This window comes from Hemiscyllium ocellatum (genome assembly GCF_020745735.1).
Source record: "Hemiscyllium ocellatum isolate sHemOce1 chromosome 41 unlocalized genomic scaffold, sHemOce1.pat.X.cur. SUPER_41_unloc_9, whole genome shotgun sequence".
NCBI classification, from domain to species: Eukaryota; Metazoa; Chordata; class Chondrichthyes; order Orectolobiformes; family Hemiscylliidae; genus Hemiscyllium; species Hemiscyllium ocellatum.
In genome coordinates this window covers 611,337-633,652 of record NW_026867579.1, presented here as the reverse complement: position 1 = coordinate 633,652, position 22,316 = coordinate 611,337, and the positions used below count along the sequence as shown (strand labels likewise).

Below are 22,316 nucleotides of genomic sequence, written 5' to 3'. Positions count from 1 at the left end.
CGAAGTGTTGCCTGTTTATCTACAGAGTAACAACAAAAGGGTGGGATGCATATCAAAAATACATATGCGGTGTTTTATTTAATGATGAGATTCAATACAGAATGACAGACACAGGGCGGTGTGTACACTGTAACGTACACAGGGCGGTGAGTGAACACTGTAACTTACACAGGGCGGTGTGTGTACACTGTAATGTACACAGGGCGGTGTGTGTACACTGTAACGTACACAGGGCGGTGTGTGTACACAGTAACGTACACAGGGTGGTGTGTGTACACTGTAACGTACACAGGGTGGTGTGTGTGCACTGTAATGTACACAGGGCGGTGTGTGTACACTGTAATGTACACAGGACGGTGTGTGTACACAGTAACGTACACAGGGTGGTGTGTGTACACTGTAACGTACACAGGGCGGTGAGTGTACACAGTAACAGACACAGGGCGGTGTGTGTACACAGTAACGTACACAGGGCGGTGAGTGTACACAGTAACAGACACAGGGCGGTGTGTGTACACAGTAACGTACACAGGGCGGTGAGTGTACACAGTAACAGACACAGGGTGGTGTGTGTACACAGTAACGGACACAGGGCGGTGTGTGTAAACAGTAATGTACACAGGAATGTGTGTGTACACAGTAATGTACACAGGGCGGTGTGTGTACACAGTAACGTACACAGGAATGTGTGTGTACACAGTAACGTACACAGGGCGGTGTGTGTACACAGTAACGGACACAGGGATGTGTGTGTACACAGTAACAGACACAGGGCGGTGTGTGTACACAGTAACGGACACAGGAATGTGAGTGTACACAGTAACAGACACAGGGCGGTGTGTGTACACAGTAACGGACACAGGGCGGTGTATGTACACTGTAACGTACACAGGGCGGTGAGTGTACACAGTAACTGACAGGGCGGTGTGTGTACACAGTAACTGACACAGGGCGGTGTGTGTACACAGTAACGGACACAGGAATGTGTGTGTACACAGTAACAGACACAGGGCGGTGTGTGTACACAGTAACGGACACAGGAATGTGTGTGTACACTGTAACGTACACAGGGCAGTGAGTGTACACAGTAGTGTACACAGGGCGGTGTGCGTACACAGAAACGTATACAGGGCGGTGTGTGTACACAGTAACGTACACAGGGCGGTGTGTGTACACTGTAACGTACACAGGGCGCTGTGTGTAAACAGTAACAGACACAGGGCGGTGTGTGTACACAGTAACGTACACAGGGCGGTGAGTGTACGCAGTAACTCACACAGGGCGGTGTGTGTAAACAGTAACGGACACAGGGAGGTGAGTTACACAGTAACGGACACAGGGCGGTGTGTGTACACAGTAACATACACAGGGCGGTGTGTGTAAACAGTAACGGACACAGAGCGGTGTGTGTACACAGTAACTGACAGGGTGGTGTGTGTACGCAGTAACATACACAGGGCGGTGAGTGTACACAGTAACGGACACAGGGCGGTGTGTGTACACAGTAACGGACACAGGGCGGTGAGTGTACACAGTAACATACACAGGGCGGTGTGTGTAAACAGTAACGGACACAGAGCGGTGTGTGTACACAGTAACTCACACAGGGCGGTGTGTGTACACAGTAACGTACACAGGGTGGTGTGCGTACACAGTAACATACACAGGGCGGTGTGTGTACACAGTAACAGACACAGGGCGGTGAGTGTACACAGTAAGGTACACAGGGCGGTGTGTGTACACAGTAATGTATACAGGGCGGTGTGTGTACACAGTAACGGACGCAGGGCTATGTGTGTACACAGTAACGTACACAGGGCGGTGAGTGTACACAGTAACGCACACAGGGCGGTGTGTGTACACAGTAACGTACACAGGGCGGTGTGTGTACACAGTAACAGACACAGGGCGGTGAGTGTAAACAGTAACGGACACAGAGTGGTGTGTGTACACAGTAACTGACACAGGGCGGTGTGTGTACACATTAACGTATACAGGACGGTTTGTGTACACAATAATGGATACTGGTTCGGTATACCTTGTACTTGCGTTGTTAGCTGCTTGGTTTTGAAACATATCTCCACGTCTACTTTCAGTTCATTCCTGTTTTCCGTACAATCCACGTGTTTTAGCAGGATCTTATTGGGAGAGAACGTCATGCTGACCGTCACTTCCATCACCGGCCTTGATCTGTGGTAGGATTACAGAAAGTTTCAGTTATCCTGTGGCCTTTGTCCCTTAGCCTGATTCCTGCCTGTTTGGAAGTGAGAATGGGGCCTACAGTCCTCTTCCTGATCCACATTTAGGCCTGTCCTACAGGCCCCAATTCTACTTGTGTCTTTTCAGGTCCAAACTGATCCTTGTTGTCAGCCCCATGTCATTAGTCTTTCTCCTACTCCAAACTGAGGCCTGTTTTCGGTCCAATCCTGTTAATCCCTCTTCTACTCCAAACTATGGCCTGTTTTCAGCCCCATTTTGTTTATCCCTCTTCTAATCCAAATTGGGGCCTGTTTTAGACCCAATCCTATTAATCCTTCTTCTCCTCCAAACTAAGGCCTGTTTTAGGCCCATCTTGTTAATCACTCTTCTCCTCCAAACTAAGGCCTGTTTTCAGCCATTTTGTTAATCTCTCTCCTACTCCAAACTGGCCTGTTTTAGGCCCAATCCTGTTAATCCCTCTTCTACTCTAAACTGAGGCCTGTTTTAGGCCCAATCCTGTTAATCTCTCTCCTACTCCAAACTGAGGCCTGTTTTAGGCCCAATCCTGTTAATCTCTCTCCTACTCCAAACTAAGGCCGGTTTTAAGCCCCATTTTTTTAATCTCTCTGCTACTCCAATATTAGGCCTGTTTTTAGGCCCCATTTTGTTCCTCTTTCTTCTCGTCCAAACTGGGGCCTGTTCTGCTCCGTAATTCTATTCATCTGTTTACCGGTCCACACTGAGCCTGTTAAACAGGTGTCAATGTACTCTCCAATATCATGGCGACTGGTTCGTACTGGAGGCCTGTGACCAGCGGTGTTCCACAAGGGATCGAATCGGGGCCCACTTTTGTCTGTCATTTATATGAATGAGAATATAAATGGCATGGGTTAGTAAATTTACAGATGGCACCGCCATTGGTGGTACTGTGGGCGGTGAGGAAGGTTACCTCAGATTATAAACCAATCCTGATCGATGGGGGGAAGGAGCGACAGATGGAGTTTAACAACAGTTGGATAAATATAAGTTGCATTTTGGTAAAACAAACCAGGGCAAGACTTATAGAAATTAAATATAGGACCCTGGATAAGTGTTGTAGAGCAGAGAGGCCTAGGGGTGCAGGTACCTAACTCTTTGAAGGTGACGTCACAGGGAGACGGGACGGTGGGGGGTGGTGAAGAAGGCGTTTGGTACGCGTGCCTTCATTGCTCAGATCTTTGAGTGTAGGAGTTGGTACGTTATGTTGAGGTTGTACAGGACATTGCTGAGGAGTATTCTGGAATAGACAGTAGGTGCAGGAGTAGGCCATTCTGCCCTTCGAGCCTGCCCCACCATTCAATATGATCATGGCTGACCATCCTTAATCAGTATCCTGTTCCTGCCTTATCTCCATAATCCTTGATCCCACTCTCCTTGAGAGCTCTATCCAACTCTTTCTTAAATGAATCCAAAGACTGGGCCTCCACTGCCCTCTGGGGCAGAGCATTCCACACAGCCACCACTCTCTGGGTGAAAAAGTTTCTCCTCATCTCTGTCCTAAATGGTCTACCCCGTATTTCTAAGCTGTGTCCTCTGGTTCGGCACTCACCCATCAGCAGAAACATGTTTCCTGCCTCCAGAGTGTCCAATCATTTAACAATCTTATACGTCTCAATCAGATCCCCTCTCAGTCTTCTAAACTCAAAGGGTATACAAGCCCAGTTGCTCCAGTCTTTAATAGAAATACCGTGTCTAGTCCTGGTCACCTTGTTCTGGGAAGGATTATGGGGAGAGGGAGTGGAAGGTTTGGGTTATAAATAAATGCTGGGTAGACCGGGAGATTCATCCCTGGAGGGTAGGAGGTTGAGGGGTGACCTGAATCTCTGACTATCAGAATCCTGGATCTTAGAGTTACGTCTAACGTGTCAAGTCTAAAACAGCTAAAGACAAAGAAAAATGCAGATGTAAATCCAGTGGGACAGACTCGCACCTTAAAATGTCACACCCGTGGGCTGTCTTTAATAAAACTGAAATTTTATTAAAATTTAATAAAAAGGAAGAAAATTATTATTCCTAGATGTCATAGTAGAGCAAACAGCCAATGGGGAACTTCTAGCCAGTGTCGACAGGAAAACAACACATACAGACCAAATACTGAACTACACAAGCAATCCCCCCCAACATCCACAAATAAATCTACATTAGAACATTATTTCAATGAGCCACCACCCACTGCAGCACAGAGCGACTGCAGGGAGAGAGGCAAATCACTGATACAGTGTGTTTGAAAAGAATGGGTACCCAATGAACACAGTCTGCCAACAAGCAGAAACCCGAGCCACTCTCCCCTACGTCAAAGATCTCTCGGAAATGACTGCCAGGTTACTCAGACCCCTTGGCATCATGGTAGCCCACAAACCCACCAACATACTAAAACAGCGGCTGATGAACTAAAAAAAAAACCCATACAGACAGCAAGCAAAACTAACGTCCCTGGTGGCACAGTGGTCAGCACTGCTGCCTCACAGCGCCTGAGACCCGGGTTCAATTCCCGCCTCAGGCGACTGACTGTGTGGAGTTTGCACGTTCTCCCCGTGTCTGCGTGGGTTTCCTCCGGGTGCTCCGGTTTCCTCCCACAGTCCAAAGATGTGCGGGTCAGGTGAATTGGCCACGCTAAATTGCCCGTAGTGTTAGGTAAGGGGTAAATGTAGGGGTATGGGTGGGTTGCGCTTCGGCGGGTCAGTGTGGACTTGTTGGGCCGAAGGGCCTGTTTCCTCACTGTAATCTAATCTAATCTAAAAAAAACCTTACAAGGACTGTAACACACACTACATTGGACAAACAGGCAGAAAGCTAGCCACCAGGATACATGGACGCCACAAAACGACAGGACCCCCTCTCACTCGTATCCTCACATACAGGTGAGGAAGGACACCACTTCGACTGGGACAACAGCCAAACAGACATGCACGAGAATTCCTAGAGGCAACCAGAACTCAATCAACTAAAACATTGACTTGGATCCCATTTACCACCCCCCCCCCCCACCTGAGAAAAACAAATAGGAAGTGACATCACCGCAGGAAATGGCGTCACCAACCCAAGGAAACCGAAACACATAAATAGAAAGTGGGCCATACCACCAGCGCTTCATCTGGAGGCTCACTGATGATGTCACCGAGTATGAAGACGAAACATCTGAAAGCCAGCCTTCCAGCTCAACAAACTTACATCCAGAATTAAGGTAGAGTCACAGATGTACAGCAGGGAAACAGACCTTTTGGTCCAACTTGTCCGTGCCAACCCAGATATCAATAGACAGTCGGTGCAGGAGTAGGCCATTCTGCCCTTCGAGCCTGCACCACCATTCAATATGATCATGGCTGACCATCCTCAATCAGTATCCTGTTCCTGCCTTATCTCCATAATCCTTGATCCCACTATCCTTGAGAGCTCTATCCAACTCTTTCTTAAATGAATCCAGAGACTGGGCCTCCACTGCCTTCTGGGGGCAGAGCATTCCACACAGCCACCACTCTCTGGGTGAAGAAGTCTCTTCCCATCTCTGTCCTAAATGGTCTACCCCGTATTTTTAAGCTGTGTCCTCTGGTTCGGTACTCATCCATCAGCGGAAACATGTTTCCTGCCTCCAGAGTGTCCAATCATTTAATAATCTTATACGTCTCAATCAGATCCCCTCTCAGTCTTCTAAACTCTAGGGTATACAAGTCCAGTTGCTCCAGTCTTTCAGTGTAAGGTAATCCCACCATTCCAGGAATTGACCTCGTGAACCTACGCTGCATTCCCTCAATAGCCAGAGTGGCTTTCCTCAAATTTGGAGACCAGAACTGCACACAATACTCCAGGTGTGGTCTCACCAGGGCCCTGTACAGCTGCAGAAGTACCTCTTTGCTTCTATACTCAATCCTTCTTGTTATGAAGGCCAGCATGCTATTAGCCTTCTTCACTACCTGCTGTACCTGCATGCTTACCTTCATTGACTGATGTACAAGAGCACCCAGATCTCTCTGTACTGCCCCTTTACCTAAATTGATTCCATTTAGGTAGTAATCTGCCCTCCTGTTCTTGCCACCAAAGAGAATAACCATACATTTATCAACATTAAACTGCATATCCTAACCTAATCTAGCCCCATTCGCCAGCACGTGGTCCCTATCCCTCTAAACCCTTCCTGTTCACCTCCCCACCCAAACTTTCAATGTTGGCATCGCCCCAGCCCCCACCACATCCCATGGCAGCTCATTCCACACACGTACCACCCTCTGGGGGAAAAAGTTGCCCCTTAGATCTCTTTTATAACCTTCCCCTCTCACCCTCAACCTATGCCCCTCTAGTTCTGGACTCCCCCACCCCAGGGGGAAAAGACCTTGTCTATTTACCCTATCCATGTCCCCCCTCATGATGTTATAAACCTCTATAAGGTCACCCCTCAGCCTCCAACGCTCCAGGGAAAACAGTCCCAGCCTGTTCAGCCTCTCCCCTGTAGCTCAGACCCTCCAACATCACTAAGTCTTTTCTGAACACTTTCAAGTTTCCCAACATCTTTCTGATAGGAAGGAGACCAGAATTGCACACAATATTCCAACAGTGGCCTAACCAATGTCCTGTACAGCCACAACATGACCTCCCAACTCCTGTACTCAATACTCTGACCAATAAAGGAAAGCATACCAAACGCTGCCTTCACTATCCTATCTACCTGCGACTCCACTTTCAAGGAGCTATGAACCTGCACTCCAAGGTCTCTCTGTTTAGCAACACTCCCTAGGACCTGACCATTAAGTCCTGCTAAGATTTGCTTTCCCAAAATGCAGCACCTCGCATTTATCTGAATTAAACTCCATCTGCCACTTCTCAGCCCATTGGCCCATCTGGTCCAGATCCCATTGTAATCTGAGGTAACCCTCTTCGCTGCCCACTACCCATCCAATTTTGGGGTCACCTGCAAACTTACTAACTCCACCTCCTATGTTCACATCCAATGTGCCAATGAACTGAGGCGGGATGTCGACTGGCCTGGATTCAGGCATCTGTGATGGTTTTTGTCAATGAACAGGTCAGCCCTGCATTGCAGGTAAAAACAATCCCTCACTCTGAGTGCCTCAAAATAGCTTCTGTCAAAAGGGAAACACCACACTGGCCTTCAAAAGCCTGGGATCTTGGAATTAATCGTTCGATAATCAACATTTCACAACCCACTCTTTTGATAAATGACCCCAAGAGACGGGACCATATTTTATCTTTGACTTCACATCTGCCACGTCTCACTCTGCTATTCACCAAGATATTAGAAAAATTAAAGATCTTATCGCAAAGTGCCCCAATTTACTGGTAGATCCCGGTTGACAGAGAGGGTTCTGTACCCGAGAAGTACTGTTGATTACAAAGAAAACCCAATAGATTCCAGTCAGAAGGACGTCATTCAAGACGGCTAAAGGCTTCAGGCTAAATCATTCACAGCCAAGAGAAGTTCACTTCCTTGGGATCCAATTGGATCAGTATTGGCAAGACAAAGGGCCTTGTCAAACAGTTCACAAACCAATCAGTTACCACAGGCTCCAATTCCCCTGCTCAACCCCAGACCACACTGAGGCCCTGTTCCACAGGCTCCATTCCCTCTGTCCGTCCCTAAGCCACACCGAGGCCTATTCCACAGGCTCCAATCCCTCTGTCCATCCCCTAGGCCACTCTGAGGCCTATTCCACAGGCTCCAATCCCTCTGTCCATCCCTAGGCCACACTGAGGCCTGTTCCACAGACTCCAATCCCTCTGTCCGTCCCTAGGCCACAGTGAGGCCTGTTCCACAGACTCCAATCCCTCTGTCCGTCCCTAGGCCACTCTGAGGCCTGTTCCACAGGCTCCAATTCCTCTGTCCGTCCCCAGGCCACACTGAGGCCCTGTTCCACAGGCTCCAATCCCTCTGACCATCCCCAGGCCACACTGAGGCCTGTTCCATAGATACCTAATCTCTGGTCCCTTTGCAGTCGGAAAGCTGGAGTGGAGGGGTGGAGGACGTCACTCACCTCAGAATGAAGACTTTTCCCTGTGCTCCCACGGTGATGTCTGTTAGCCCATCCCCGCTGATATCCATTGCCCCATCTATGGCCTGCCCGAAGTATCGAAGTCCAGATCCAACTACGCTTGACTCGATTCTCTGTTGGGAGTCGGGGGGAGAGGAGGGGGAAACAAACAGGACAAAATCAGGAGTTAGTTAGGGTCTCTGAGCGTGCACAGGAGGATCCCATGGGCAGCAGACGATGGCGGGTGACAGGCTAGTCTCAATCGATAGGAGAAGTCTGTGGGGGGAAGGTGGGGTCTACAATGGAGGGAAGGGAAGGGGACCTGTGAGTAGAGCAGGGAGGAAGATGGAGGGAGGGGAGGAAGAGTTAGGGAGATGCAGGAAAGGGTGTGGGGAGGGGGTGTGGGGAAGGGAAGAGGGAGGGGGCTGTGAGGAAGGGAGGAGGGAGAGAGGGGTGTGGGGAAGGGAGGAGGGAGAGGGGTGTGGGGAAGGGAGGAGGGAGGGGGTTGTGGGGAAGGGAAGATGGAGAGGGGTGTGGGGAAGGGAGGAGGGAGAGGGGTGTGGGGAAGGGAAGATGGAGAGGGGTGTGGGGAGGAGGTGTGGGGAAGGGAGAGGCAGAGGGGGTATGAGGAGGGGGTGTGGGGAGGGGCTATGGGGAGGGGGTGTGGGGAAGTGAGGAGGGAGAGGGGGTGTGGGTAAGGGAGGAGGGAAGGCGTGTGGGGAAGGGAGGAGGGAGGGGGGTGTGGGGAAGGGAGGAGGGTGGGGGGCGTGGGGAAGGGAGGAGACAGAGGGGGTGTAGGGAGGGGTGTGGGGAAGGGAGGAGGGAGGGGGTGTGGGGAGGGGGTGTGGGGAAAGGAGGAGGGAGGGGGTGTGGGGAGGGGGTGTGGGGAAGGGAGGAGGGAGGGGGTGTGGGGAATGGAGGCTGTGTGGGGAAGGGAGGAGTGAGAGGGGGTGAGGGGAGGGGGTGTGGGGAAGGGAGGAGGGAGGGGTTGTGTGGGGAAGGGAGAGGGGTTGTGGGGAGGGGGTGTGGGGAAGGGAGGAAGGAGGGCGTGTGGGGAGGGGATGTGGGGAAGGGAGGAGGTAGAGGGGTGTGGGGAAGGGAGGAGGGAGGGGGGTGAGGGGAGGGGGTGTGAGGAAGGGAGGAGGGAGGGGGTGTGTGGGGAAGGGAGGGGGAGAGGGGGTGAGGGGAGGGGTTGTGGTATGGGGGGGAGGGTGAGGGGAAGGGGGGAGGCAGTGGGGGATGTGGGGATGGGGAGGAGGGAGGTGGGTGTGGGGGGGGGGGGTGAGGGGAAGGGGGGAGGCAGTAGGGGGTGTGGGGATGGGGAGGAGGGAGGTGGGTGTGGGGATGGGAGGGTGAGGGGAAGGGGGGAGGCAGTGGGGGGTGTGGGGATGGGGATGGGTCGGGGAGCTGAGGCTTGAGGCCTAGTGGTAAAGGCTTCTTTCAGGCCCCCTCTTTCCTTCCCTCCCCCCAATGGGTGAGGCTCTGAGAGAGGTCTCAGCACGTTCCAAAAACCCAGGACAAAATAAGAAAAGGGAAGGTGAGCATAAAGGAAACAAGATGATGGTGGGGGGGAGGAGGGAAACAGATATTCTAATAGCACATTGACCATAACTACATCACCGGGGAACATTGGTAAGAGGTGATTTATCATTATAGAGAGAGAGAGAGACACACACAGATAGAGACTGGGAGGAGAGAGAGAGACTGGGGGGGAGAGAGAGAGACTGGGGGGGAGAGAGAGAGAGAGAGAGACTGGGGAGGGGGAGAGACAGAGAGAGAGAGAGAGACTGGGGGGAGAGAGAGAGAGAGAGAGAGACGGCGGTGGAGAAGGGGATGGCAGGGAGAGAGGATTGAAGGGTCGATGCCCGTTCTCACCTGACTGGCTGTCTGCTTGATACGGTCCTTGGTACCGTGGTAGATATAGATGGCACCGCTGTGGGCATTCTCCAGGGGCGCTCCAATCGCCACATCTCGGTAACCATCCCCATTGAGGTCTGTCAGCTGTGCGATAGCGCTCCCAAATCTTCCCAGTGTCTGACCTGTCTGTCCCTGCAGTGAGCCGACCTCTTTCAACGTACCCTGAAGGGGAGAGAGAGGGGGCAGAGAGAGGGAGGGAGGGAGGGAGGGACACAGACAGGAGAGAGGAGGCAAAGAAACGGAGAGAGAGAGAGAGAGGAGGCAGAGAGAGGGAGGGGGGAGAGAGGAGGCAGAGAGAGGGAGAGGGGGAGGCAGAGAGAGGAAGGGAGGAGGCAGAGAGAGGGAGAGGGAGATAGAGAGAGGGAGAGGGGGACAGAGAGAGAGGGAGAGGAGGCGGAGAGACAGAGGGAGGGAGAGAAAGGGACAGACAGAAGGAGGCAGAGAAAGTGAGAGGGGGACAGAGAGAGAGGGAGAGGAGGTTGAGAGAGAGGAGGGAGGAGAGAGGGACAGACAGAAGGAGAGAGGAGGCAGAGAGAGGGAGAGAGAGAGAGAGGAAGGGAGGAGGCAGAGAGAGAGGGAGAGGAGGCGGAGAGAGAGGGAGGGAGAGAGAGGGACGGTGGGAGACAGAGATGGAATGATGGAGTAGAGAGAGAGAGAGACAGAGGGGTCAGAGAGAGAGGCAAGGAGAGGGAGAGACAGGGTAAAGATGGAGAGGAAGGAGGCAGGGATAGAGAGGGGAGGGGGAGAGGGAGAGAGAAGGGAGAGGGAGAGGGAGAGAGAGGAGGTGGCAGGGAGAGAGAGGAGGCAGGAGGAGAGAGAGGGGAGAGGGAGAGAGAGAGGAGGTGGCAGGGAGAGAGAGGAGGCAGGGATAGCGAGGGGAGAGGGAGAGAGGGAGGAGGCATGAGAGAGAGAGAGGGCAGAGGGAGAGGGGGGTAGCAGGGAGAGTGAGGAGGCAAGTGGAGAGAAAGTGTAGAGGGAGAGAGGGGTGGCGGGGGAGAGAGAGAGAGAGAGAGAGAGGAGGTGGCAGGGGGAGAGAGAAGAGAGGGAGAGAGGGTTGGCAGGGGGAGAGAGAGGGGAGAGGGAGAGAGAGAGGAGGCGGGGGGGGGGGGAAGAGAGGAGAGGGAGAGAGGGGTCCGGGGTAATGGTGGTGGTGGAAGGTGAGTGAGTACTCGATCCCTGTCCTCACCCCCACCCACTCTCCCTGCCCTGCCATGCTGCTCTCCGGGAACATCCCTGGTGAACGGACCATCAGCTGTTCCTACCCTCCCTGTGGCTGGGACCCCCACACCTGAGTGTGGTGAGAGGTGAGTCCCTGCTCAGGGACAGGGCCCTGAGCTGCTCCTGCCTCCAATCACTCCAGGGCCCCAGCTGCGAATTGATATAGCGCCTAGCATGTTACAGGGGGTGCTCAGCCCAGGGGTGAATACCCGGCGTCCAGCACCGAGGCAGCTCGAGGCAACGGACCAGGAGCGTGTGAAGGGGAGCTCAGGGATGGTGTTCCTGACCTCAGGACCACTGCCCACTAGGCCATGCCCTCTAATGGAGGGGCAAGGGGAAATACTGGGGGGGGGGGGGGGAGTGGGGAACTGCTCAGGATAGGATAACGCAGGCACAGAGATCTGGAGGGGGGTGTAGGGGGGTTACAGGGATAGGGAGGGGGGTGTAGGGGGTTACAGAGATAGGGAGGGGGGTGTAGGGGGTTACAGGGATAGGGAGGGGGTGTAGAGGGTTACAGAGATAGGGAGGGGGTGTAGGGGGTTACAGAAATAGGGAGGGGGTGTAGGGGGTTACAGGGATAGGGAGGGGGTGTAGGGGGTTACAGAGATAGGGAGGGGGTGTAGGGGGTTACAGAGATAGGGAGGGGGTGTAGGGGGGTTACAGAGATAGGGAGGGGGTGTAGGGGGTTACAGGGATAGGGAGGGGGTGTAGGGGGTTACAGAAATAGGGAGGGGGTGTAGGGGGTTACAGGGATAGGGAGGGGGTGTAGGGGGGTTACAGGGATAGGGAGGGGGTGTAGGGGGTTACAGAAATAGGGAGGGGGTATAGGGGGTTACAGAGATAGGGAGGGGGGTGTAGGGGGTTACAGAGATAGGGAGGGGGTGTAGGGGCTTACAGGGATAGGGAGGGGGTGTAGGGGGTTACAGAGATAGGGAGGGGGTGTGGGGGTTACAGGGATAGGGAGGGGGTGTAGGGGGTTACAGAGATAGGGAGGGGGTGTGGGGGTTACAGAGATAGGGAGGGGGTGTAGGGGGTTACAGAGATAGGGAGGGGGTGTAGGGGGTTACAGGGATAGGGAGGGGGTGTAGGGGGTTACAGAAATAGGGAGGGGGTGTAGGGGGTTACAGGGATAGGGAGGGGATGTAGGGGGGTTACAGAGATAGGGAGGGGGGTGTAGGGGGGTTACAGAGATAGGGAGGGGGTGTAGGGGGGTTACAGAGATAGGGAGGGGGGTGTAGGGGGTTACAGAGATAGGGAGGGGGGTGTAGGGGATTACAGAGATAGGGAGGGGGTGTAGGGGCTTACAGAGACAGGGAGGGGGTGTAGGGGGTTACAGAGACAGGGAGGGGGTGTAGGGGGTTACAGAGATAGGGAGGGGGTGTAGGGGCTGGAGGGGAGGCAGTGGAGGTGGAGGGTATGGAGATGGAGGGTGTCCCCGTTGTCCCCCCTTGTACCTTCTTGACCCCCTGCCTACTGTGTCTGGCTCCCTCTCCCTGGATTTGATCACCTCCCTGGTCTCCCTGTCTGCCTCCTCCTCTCTCTCTCTCTCTCTCTGTCTGGGGAGAGCAGCCCCAGTGCCTTACACCTATCCTCATTGCCGAAACTTTCTCACCCACCGAAAAATTGCCCCCCGACCCCGGTGAACCCTCCACACGCCCCGCCTTGCGTCTCGGCCAGGCCCACCCCCCCCGCCGGGTCAGGTGACTTACTCTGGAGTCCATGGTGTACACGGTCACCATACCGCCGTGCCCCGGGCTGTGGTACATGGGAGCGCCGACGAGCAGGAGGTCACTCTGCCCGTCTCCGTTCAGGTCCACCGGGCACACCTCCGATCCGAAATACGAGCCAATCTGCCGGGAGGGGAGAGAGAAAGGGCAGAGGTATTGCCAGACTGACTGAAACGCGTCCTGAGGGGGTACACTTGCGCATCGTGCATGATGAGAATCAGGGGGTGGGGGGGAGGGCCGCGCTCTTGGGCGGCCCGTGTTGTGGGACAGAGAAAGAACACGGTTGCATTCGGTGTGTTCTTACGCAGGCATGTAAATCCGACTGGCAAACTTAGCCTGAAACTGGCGACAGCACTACGCCTGGCATTGTTATTTTGAGATGTACGACGCTCGAATCGTAAGATTGACTGCATTTTATGTCAGTCAGAACATCAGAATCTGTATTTAAACTCTTACTAACCTGTTTGCCGACAATATTATCCCTCAAAATACGACTCTCAAAGATCAACACTTGTCCCTTATGTTGATAGCGGGGTGCGCCAGTGACATAGAAAGACTTCCTGCCTTTTTTCGCTTCTTTGACAGTGTATCCTGGAGAATAAAAATAAAACATTTATAGATTAGCATCACTCTCGTTCGCACAGATCAGCACACAAATGTCATACTCGGACCTGAGAGGGAAGACATGATGGGGTTGTCTCCCGCAATCCTCAGCGCCGAGGGAGTCCCGCACTGTGGGAGGGTCAGTGCTGAGGGAGCCCCCGCACTGTGGGAGGGTCAGCGCCGAGGGGGTCCCGCACTGTGGGAGGGTCAGCGCTGAGGGAGCCCCACACTGTGGGTGGGTCAGCGCCGAGGGAGCCCCGCACTGTGGGAGGGTCAGCGCCGAGGGAGTCCCGCACTGTGGGAGGGTCAGCGCTGAGGGAGCCCCACACTGTGGGAGGGTCAGCGCTGAGGAAGTCCCGCACTGTGGGAGGGTCAGTGCCGAGGGAGCCCCGCACTGTGGGAGGGTCAGTGCCGAGGGAGCCCCGCACTGTGGGAGGGTCAGTGCCGAGGGAGTCCCGCACTGTGGGAGGGTCAGTGCCGAGGGAGTCCCGCACTGTGGGAGGGTCAGCACTGAGGGGGCCCCGCACTGTGGGAGGGTCAGCGCTGAGGGGGCCCCGCACTGTGGGAGGGTGAGAACCGAGGGAGTCCCGCACTGTGGGAGGGTCAGCGCTGAGGGAGCCCCGCACTGTGGGAGGGTCAGCGCTGAGGGAGCTCCACACAGTGGGAGGGTGAGAACCGAGGGAGTCCCGCACTGTGGGAGGGTCAGCGCCGAGGGAGCCCCGCACTGTGGGAGGGTCAGCGCCGAGGGAGCCCTGCACTGTGGGAGGGTCAGCGCCGAGGGAGCCCCGCACTGAGGGAGGGTCAGCGCCGAGGGAGCCCCGCACTGTGGGAGGGTCAGCGCTGAGGGAGCCCCGCACTGTGGGAGGGTCAGCGCCGAGGGAGCCCTGCACTGTGGGAGGGTCAGCATTGAGTGAGCCCCGCACTGTGGGAGGGTCAGCGCCGAGGGAGCCCCGCACTGTGGGAGGGTCAGCGCTGAGGGAGCCCCGCACTGTGGGAGGGTCAGCGCCGAGGGAGCCCTGCACTGTGGGAGGGTCAGCGCCGAGGGAGCCCCGCACTGAGGGAGGGTCAGCGCTGAGGCTGAGTGTACTGTTGGCGGTAGCGCGCTGAGAGAGCTGCTTGCACTTTTGCCTCAGTCCCAGAGCTATCACTGCACTGTAGCTGTGACAGATGGGTCGGCATTGAGGGACAGGAGCTTTGGGTGTGAAGTGTTGGTGGGTTGGGTGGTGGAAGTGATAAAAGTGGACTAACGCTCTTTCTGAACAAACAAGTGTTATCTCTTGTTCAAAAACTGCTTTGTCACACAGTGGCCCAGATCAGATATCCTGTTGTCTGGTCAGATTGCCTCAGGGAGTGTTAGCCCATCATTTTAACTGCTCCATCAACAGCTCGCAGCCAGCAATAAGCTCTGAAATGGCACAGTCATCAGTGTCACATATAAAGAGTTGGAAGTCACACTCTGACCAACTCCAATCGGAATGACTCTAATGATCATCTCAATCGTGTTACCATCACTGGGCCCCACTCCCAGCATCCCGCTTCCTGGGGCTTCCCAGGGAAATGGGATCTAACCGAGGCCTCGTGACGTTCAGTGGCGTGACCATCCTGACATGCAGTCACGCAGTCCCAAAACAGGCCCTTCGGTCCAACCAGCCCATGCTGACCCGAAGCCCGAACTCAACCAGCCCCCCCAGCTGCCTGCTCCTGGCCCATGTCCCTTCAATCCTTTCCCATTCTTGAACTTGAATCCAAATGTCTTTTCAACCTTGTGACTGTACCCACTTGCACCACTTCGTCTGACAGCTCATTCCGCACACGCACCACCCTCCGTGTGGAAAAATTGCCCAAGCCTCTCTCCTCTCGCATTAGAAAGATAGCCCCTAATCTTAAAATCCCCCCAGATTCCTGCCAATTCACGTGTCCCTCGTGATTTTATAAACCTCTCGACGGTCACCCCTCAACCTCCCTACACTCCTGTGAAAGAAATCCCAGCCTCTCCTAATGCCTCAAACCCTCAGTTCCTGGTAACATCCTGGCAAATCCCTTCTGAACCCTCTCCAGTTTAAGAACAGGCCCTTTGACCCCATTCCCACCCAGATATCCCTCACCTAATCCAGTCCCATTTGCCAGCACTTCACCCATATCCCCCCCAAACCCTTCCTATCCATGTCCCCATCCAGATGCCTCTTAAATGTTGCAATTGTCCCAGTCTCCACCACATCCCCTGGCAGCTCATTCCACACACGTACCACTCCCCGTGTGAAAGAGTTGCCCCTTAGGTCTCTTTTATATCTTTCCCCTCTCATCTTAAACCTATGCCCCTCTAGTTCTGGACTCCCCCACCCCAGGGAAAAAACCTTGTCTATTTACCCTATCCATGTCCTCCTCATGATGTTATAAACCTCTATAAGGTCACCCCCTCAGTCTCCCCCACCCCAGGGGGAAAAGACCTTGTCTATTTACCCTATCCATGTCCCCCTCATGATGTTATAAACCTCTATAAGGTCACCCCCTCAGCCTCCGACGCTCCAGGGAAAACAGCCCCAGCCTCTTCAGCCCCTCCCTGTAGCTCAAACCCTCCAACCCTGGCAACATTCTTGTAAATCTTTTCTGAACCCTTTCAAGTTTCCCAACATCTTTCCGATAGGAAGGAGACCAGAATTGCACGCAATATTCCAACAGTGGCCCCAACCAATGTCCTGTACAGCCGCAACATGACCCTCCCAACTCCTGTACTCAATACTCTGACCGATAAAGGAAAACATACCAAACGCTGCCTTCACTATCCTATCTACCTGCGACTCTACTTTCAAGGAGCTATGAACCTGCACTCCAAGGTCTCTGTGTTCAGCACCACTCCCCAGGACCTGAGCATTAAGTCCTGCTAAGATTTGCTTTCCCATAATGCAGCACCTCGCGTTGACCTGAACTTAACTCCATCTGCCCCTCCTCGGCCCATCTGGTCCAGATCCCGTTGTAGCCTGAGGTAACCCTCTTCGCTGCCCTCCCATTTTGGGGTCATCTGCAGACGTAACGTGGCAGGGTGAGTGAACGAAGGTGAGAAAACGCTGGGCTCCGTCTTAACGCCTGATCGGTGTGCCCTGAGGCAAAGTCAAGCATGGCACTGAGAGGGTGGGTCAAGCTCTCATTATAACAGGCAGAGCGTTTGAAGAACGCAATGTACGCTGGCATGAGTTTAGGAACGAGGGCAGGCAGCTCTCTCTCTCTCTATCTCTCTCTCTCTCGTTTTCGGACAATTACACTCCCTTACCCAAGTAGGCATTTTTCACGTTGGTATTTTGCAAAGTTGAGTTGATCATGATACGTGACGACCCCCTGAATTCGACGAGAGCCCCTGACCAATCGTAGGCACCGACTGCCCCGAGCACTTTGGCACTCTGCAGCACATGGGGGGGGGGAGGTTTGGGGAGGGTGGGGGGGAGCATAAAAACCAAACAGGGTCAACAAAACGATGGAGTAACGTGCGAGCGAAACACATGAGGAGGATGCCCACTGGCACACCAACCCTGCTGGGCCATTGCCGAAGGTCGGTCCGATCCCCCACCCCACCCCAACACTGGTCAAGGGGGCTTTCTGGGTGACAGACCCCTGTTCCCAAGTTGCCCCTTCAGGGCAGGTGACACCCATTCCCATAAAGGGTGGAGTCACAAGGGCATACACAACAGGGAGGGGCTGTAAGGGGTTACAGAGATAGGTAGGGAGGTGTAGGGGGGTTACAGAGATAGGGAGGGGGTGTAGGGGATTACAGAGATAGGGAGGGGGTGTAGGGGGGTTACAGAGATAGGGAGGGGGTGTAGGGGGTTACAGAGATAGGGAGGGGGTGTAGGGGGGTTACAGAGATAGGGAGGGGGTGTAGGGGGTTACAGAGATAGGGAGGGGGTGTAGGGGATTACAGAGATAGGGAGGGGGTGTAGGGGGGTTACAGGGATAGGAGGGGGTGTAGGGGATTACAGAGATAGGGAGGGGGTGTAGGGGGTTACAGAGATAGGGAGGGGGTGTAGGGGGTTACAGGGATAGGGAGGGGGTGTAGGGGATTACAGAGATAGGGAGGGGGTGTAGGGGGTTACAGAGATAGGGAGGGAGTGTAGGGGGTTACAGAAATAGGAGGGGGTGTAGGGGGGTTACAGAGATAGGGAGGGTGTGTAGGGGGTTACAGAGATAGGGAGGGGGTGTAGGGGGTTACAGAGATAGGAGGGGGTGTAGGGGATTACAGAGATAGGGAGGGGGTGTAGGGGTTACAGAAATAGGGAGGGGGTGTAGGGGGGTTACAGAGATAGGGAGGGAGTGTAGAGGGTTACAGAGATAGGGAGGGGGTGTAGGGGGTTACAGAGATAGGAGGGGGTGTAGGGGATTACAGAGATAGGGAGGGAGTGTAGGGGGTAACAGAAATAGGGAGGGGGTGTAGGGGATTACAGAGATAGGGAGGGGGTGTAGGGGGTTACAGAGATAGGGAGGGGGTGTAGGGGATTACAGAAATAGGGAGGGGGTGTAGGGAGGTTCAGAGATCGGGAGGGAGTGTAGGGGGGTTATAGAGATAGGGAGGGGGTCTGGGGGTTACAGAGATAGGGAGGGGGTCGAGGGGGTTACAGAGATAGGGAGGGGGTGTAGGAGGTTACAGGGATAGGGAGGGGGTGTAGGAAGGTACAGAGATCGGGAGGGGGTATATGGGGTTACAGAGATAGGGAGGGGGTGTAGGGGGTTACAGAAATAGGGAGGGGGTATAGGGGGGTTACAGAGATAGGGAGGGGGTGTAGGGAGGTACAGAGATAGGGATGGGGTGTAGGGGGTTACAGAGATCGGGAGGGGGTGTAGGGGGTTACAGAGATAGGGAGGGGGTGTAGAGGGGTTACAGAAATAGGGAGGGGGTGTAGGAAAGTACAGAGATAGGGAGGGGTGTAGGGAGGTGCAGAGATAGGGAGGGGGTGAAGGGGGGTTACAGAGATAGGGAGGGGGTGTAGGGGGGTTACAGAGATAGGGAGGGGGTGTAGGGAGGTACAGAGATAGGGATGGGGTGTAGGGGGTTACAGAGATCGGGAGGGGGTATAGGGAGGTACAGAGATCGGGAGGGAGTGTAGGGGGTTACAGAAATAGGAGGGGGTGTAGGGGGGTTACAGAGATAGGGAGGGTGTGTAGGGGGTTACAGAGATAGGGAGGGGGTGTAGGGGGTTACAGAGATAGGAGGGGGTGTAGGGGATTACAGAGATAGGGAGGGGGTGTAGGGGTTACAGAAATAGGGAGGGGGTGTAGGGGGGTTACAGAGATAGGGAGGGAGTGTAGAGGGTTACAGAGATAGGGAGGGGGTGTAGGGGGTTACAGAGATAGGAGGGGGTGTAGGGGATTACAGAGATAGGGAGGGAGTGTAGGGGGTAACAGAAATAGGGAGGGGGTGTAGGGGATTACAGAGATAGGGAGGGGGTGTAGGGGGTTACAGAGATAGGGAGAGGGTGTAGGGGATTACAGAAATAGGGAGGGGGTGTAGGGGGTTACAGAGATAGGGAGGGGGTCTAGGGGGTTACAGGGATAGGGAGGGGGTGTAGGAGGTTACAGGGATAGGGAGGGGGTGTAGGAAGGTACAGAGATCGGGAAGGGGTATATGGGGTTACAGAGATAGGGAGGGGGTGTAGGGGGTTACAGAAATAGGGAGGGGGTGTAGGAAAGTACAGAGATAGGGAGGGGTGTAGGGAGGTACAGAGATCGGGAGGGGGTGAAGGGGGTTATAGAGATAGAGAGGGGGTGTAGGCGGTTACAGAGATAGGGAGGGGTTATGGGGGGTTACAGAGATAGGGAGGGGGTGTAGGGGGGTTACAGAGATAGGGAGGGAGTGTAGAGGGTTACAGAGATAGGGAGGGGGTGTAGGGGGTTACAGAGATAGGAGGGGGTGTAGGGGATTACAGAGATAGGGAGGGAGTGTAGGGGGTAACAGAAATAGGGAGGGGGTGTAGGGGATTACAGAGATAGGGAGGGGGTGTAGGGGGTTACAGAGATAGGGAGAGGGTGTAGGGGATTACAGAAATAGGGAGGGGGTGTAGGGGGTTACAGAGATAGGGAGGGGGTCTAGGGGGTTACAGGGATAGGGAGGGGGTGTAGGAGGTTACAGGGATAGGGAGGGGGTGTAGGAAGGTACAGAGATCGGGAAGGGGTATATGGGGTTACAGAGATAGGGAGGGGGTGTAGGGGGTTACAGAAATAGGGAGGGGGTGTAGGAAAGTACAGAGATAGGGAGGGGTGTAGGGAGGTACAGAGATCGGGAGGGGGTGAAGGGGGTTATAGAGATAGAGAGGGGGTGTAGGCGGTTACAGAGATAGGGAGGGGTTATGGGGGGTTACAGAGATAGGGAGGGTGTGTAGGGAGGTACAGAGATAGGGATGGGGTGTAGGGGGTTACAGAGATCGGGAGGGGGTGTAGGGGGTTACAGAGATAGGGAGGGGGTGTAGAGGGGTTACAGAAATAGGGAGGGGGTGTAGGAAAGTACAGAGATAGGGAGGGGTGTAGGGAGGTGCAGAGATAGGGAGGGGGTGAAGGGGGGTTACAGAGATAGGGAGGGGGTGTAGGGGGGTTACAGAGATAGGGAGGGGGTGTAGGGAGGTACAGAGATAGGGATGGGGTGTAGGGGGTTACAGAGATCGGGAGGGGGTATAGTGAGGTACAGAGATCGGAAGGGGATGTAGGAAGGTACAGAGATAGGGAGGGGGTGTAGGGGGTTACAGAGTTAGGGAGTGGGTGTCGGGAGGTACAGAGATAGGGAGGGGGTGAAGGGGGTTACAGAGATAGGGAGGGGGTGTAGGGGGTTACAGAAATAGGGAGGGGGTGTAGGGAGTTACAGAGATCGGGAGGGGGTATAGGGGGGTTATAGAGATAGGGAGGGGGTGTAGGGGGTTACAGAGATAGGGAGGGGGTGTAGGAAGGTACAGAGATAGGGAGGGGGTGTAGGGAGGTATAGAGATAGGGAGGGGGGTGTAGGGGGTTACAGAGATAGGGGGTGTAGGGAGGTACAGAGATAGGGAGGGGGTGTAGGGGGTTACAGAGATAGTGAGGGGTGTAGGGGGTTACAGAGATCGGGAGGGTGTGTAGGGGGATTATAGAGATAGGGAGGGGGTGTAGGAGGGTACAGAGATAGGGAGGGGTGTAGGGTGTTACAGAGATCGGGAGGGGGTGTAGGGGGTTTACAGAGATAGGGAAGGGGTGTAGTGGGGTTACAGAGATAGGGAGGGGGTATAGGGGGTTACAGAGATAGGGAGGGGGCATAGGGGGCTACAGAGATAGGGAAGGGGTATAGGGAGGGGGTGTAGTGGGTTACAGAGATAGGGAGGGAGTGTAGGGTGTTACAGAAATAGGGAGGGGGTGTAGGTGGGTTACAGAGATAGGGAGGGAGTGTAGGGGGGTTACAGAGATAGGGAGGGTGTAGGGTGTTACAGAGATAGGGAGGGGGTGTAGGGAGTTACAGAGATAGGGAGGGGTGTAGGGGGTTACAGAAATAGGGAGGGGGTGTAGGGAGTTACAGAGATCGGGAGGTGGTGTAAGGGGGTTATAGAGACAGGGAGGGGGTTGTAGGGGGTTACAGAGATAGGGAGGGGGTGTAGGGGATTACAGGGATCGGGAGGGGGTGAAGGGGGTTACAGAGATAGGGAGGGGGTGTAGGGGGGTTACAGAGATAGGGAGGGGGTATAGGGGGTTTACAGAGATAGGGAGGGGGTGTTGGGGGGTTACAGAGATAGGGAGGGGGTGTAGGGGGGTTACAGAGATAGGGAGGGGGTATAGGGGGTTTACAGAAATAGGGAGGGGGTGTAGGGGGTTACAGAGATTGGGAGGGGGTGTAGGGGGTTACAGAGGTCGGGAGGGGGTGTAGGGGAGTTACAGAGATAGGGAGGGGGTGTAGGGGGTTACAGAGATAGGGAGGGGGTGTAGGGGGTTACAGAGATCGGGAGGGGGTGTAGTGGGGTTACAGAGATAGGCAGGGGGCGTAGGGGGCTACAGAGATAGGGAGGGGGTATAGGGAGGGGTTGTAGTGGGTTACAGAGATAGGGAGGGAGTGTAGGGTGTTACAGAAATAGGGAGGGGGTGTAGGGGGGTTACAGGGATAGGGAGGGAGTGTAGGGGGGTTACAGAGATAGGGAGGGGTGTAGGGTGTTACAGAGATAGGGAGGGGGTGTAGGGGGTTACAGAAATAGGGAGGGGGTGTAGTGAGGTACAGAGATCGGGAGGTGGTGTACGGGGGTTATAGAGACAGGGAGGGGGTGTGGGGGTTACAGAGATAGGGAGGGGGTGTAGGAGATTACAGGGATAGGGAGGGGGTGTAGGAGGTTACAGGGATAGGGAGGGGGTGTAGGGGGTTACAGAGATCCGGAGGGGGTGTAGGGGGTTACAGAAATAGAGAGGGGTGTAGGGTGTTACAGAGATCGGGAGGGGGTGTAGGGGGGTTATAGAGATAGGGAGGGGGTGTTGGGGGGTTACAGAGATAGGGAGGGGGTCTAGGAGGGGATGCAGAGATGGGGAGGAGTGTAGGGGGTGACAGAGATAGGGAGGCGGTGTCGGGTCAGAGGGGGTTACGGAGATGAGGAGTGTGGTGTCGGCACTGGAGGGGGTTAAGGAGATAGGGTGTGGGGTGTAGGTGCCG

General features: G+C 54.7%; 1 protein-coding gene across 1 annotated transcript in view; it reads right to left on the bottom strand.

Moving 5' to 3' along the window:
- The window catches only part of LOC132808897 (integrin alpha-D-like), an 81,805-nt gene that overhangs the window by 29,781 nt on the left and 29,708 nt on the right, over positions 1-22,316 (bottom strand). Inside the window, exons 11-16 of the mRNA XM_060822312.1 lie at positions 16,953-17,079; positions 13,542-13,672; positions 13,064-13,204; positions 10,095-10,298; positions 8,223-8,353; positions 2,039-2,190 (exon numbers count right to left, since the gene is read on the bottom strand). Of these exons, the coding sequence (XP_060678295.1) occupies positions 2,039-2,190; positions 8,223-8,353; positions 10,095-10,298; positions 13,064-13,204; positions 13,542-13,672; positions 16,953-17,079 (886 nt within the window). The remainder of the gene's footprint in view (positions 1-2,038; positions 2,191-8,222; positions 8,354-10,094; positions 10,299-13,063; positions 13,205-13,541; positions 13,673-16,952; positions 17,080-22,316) is intronic.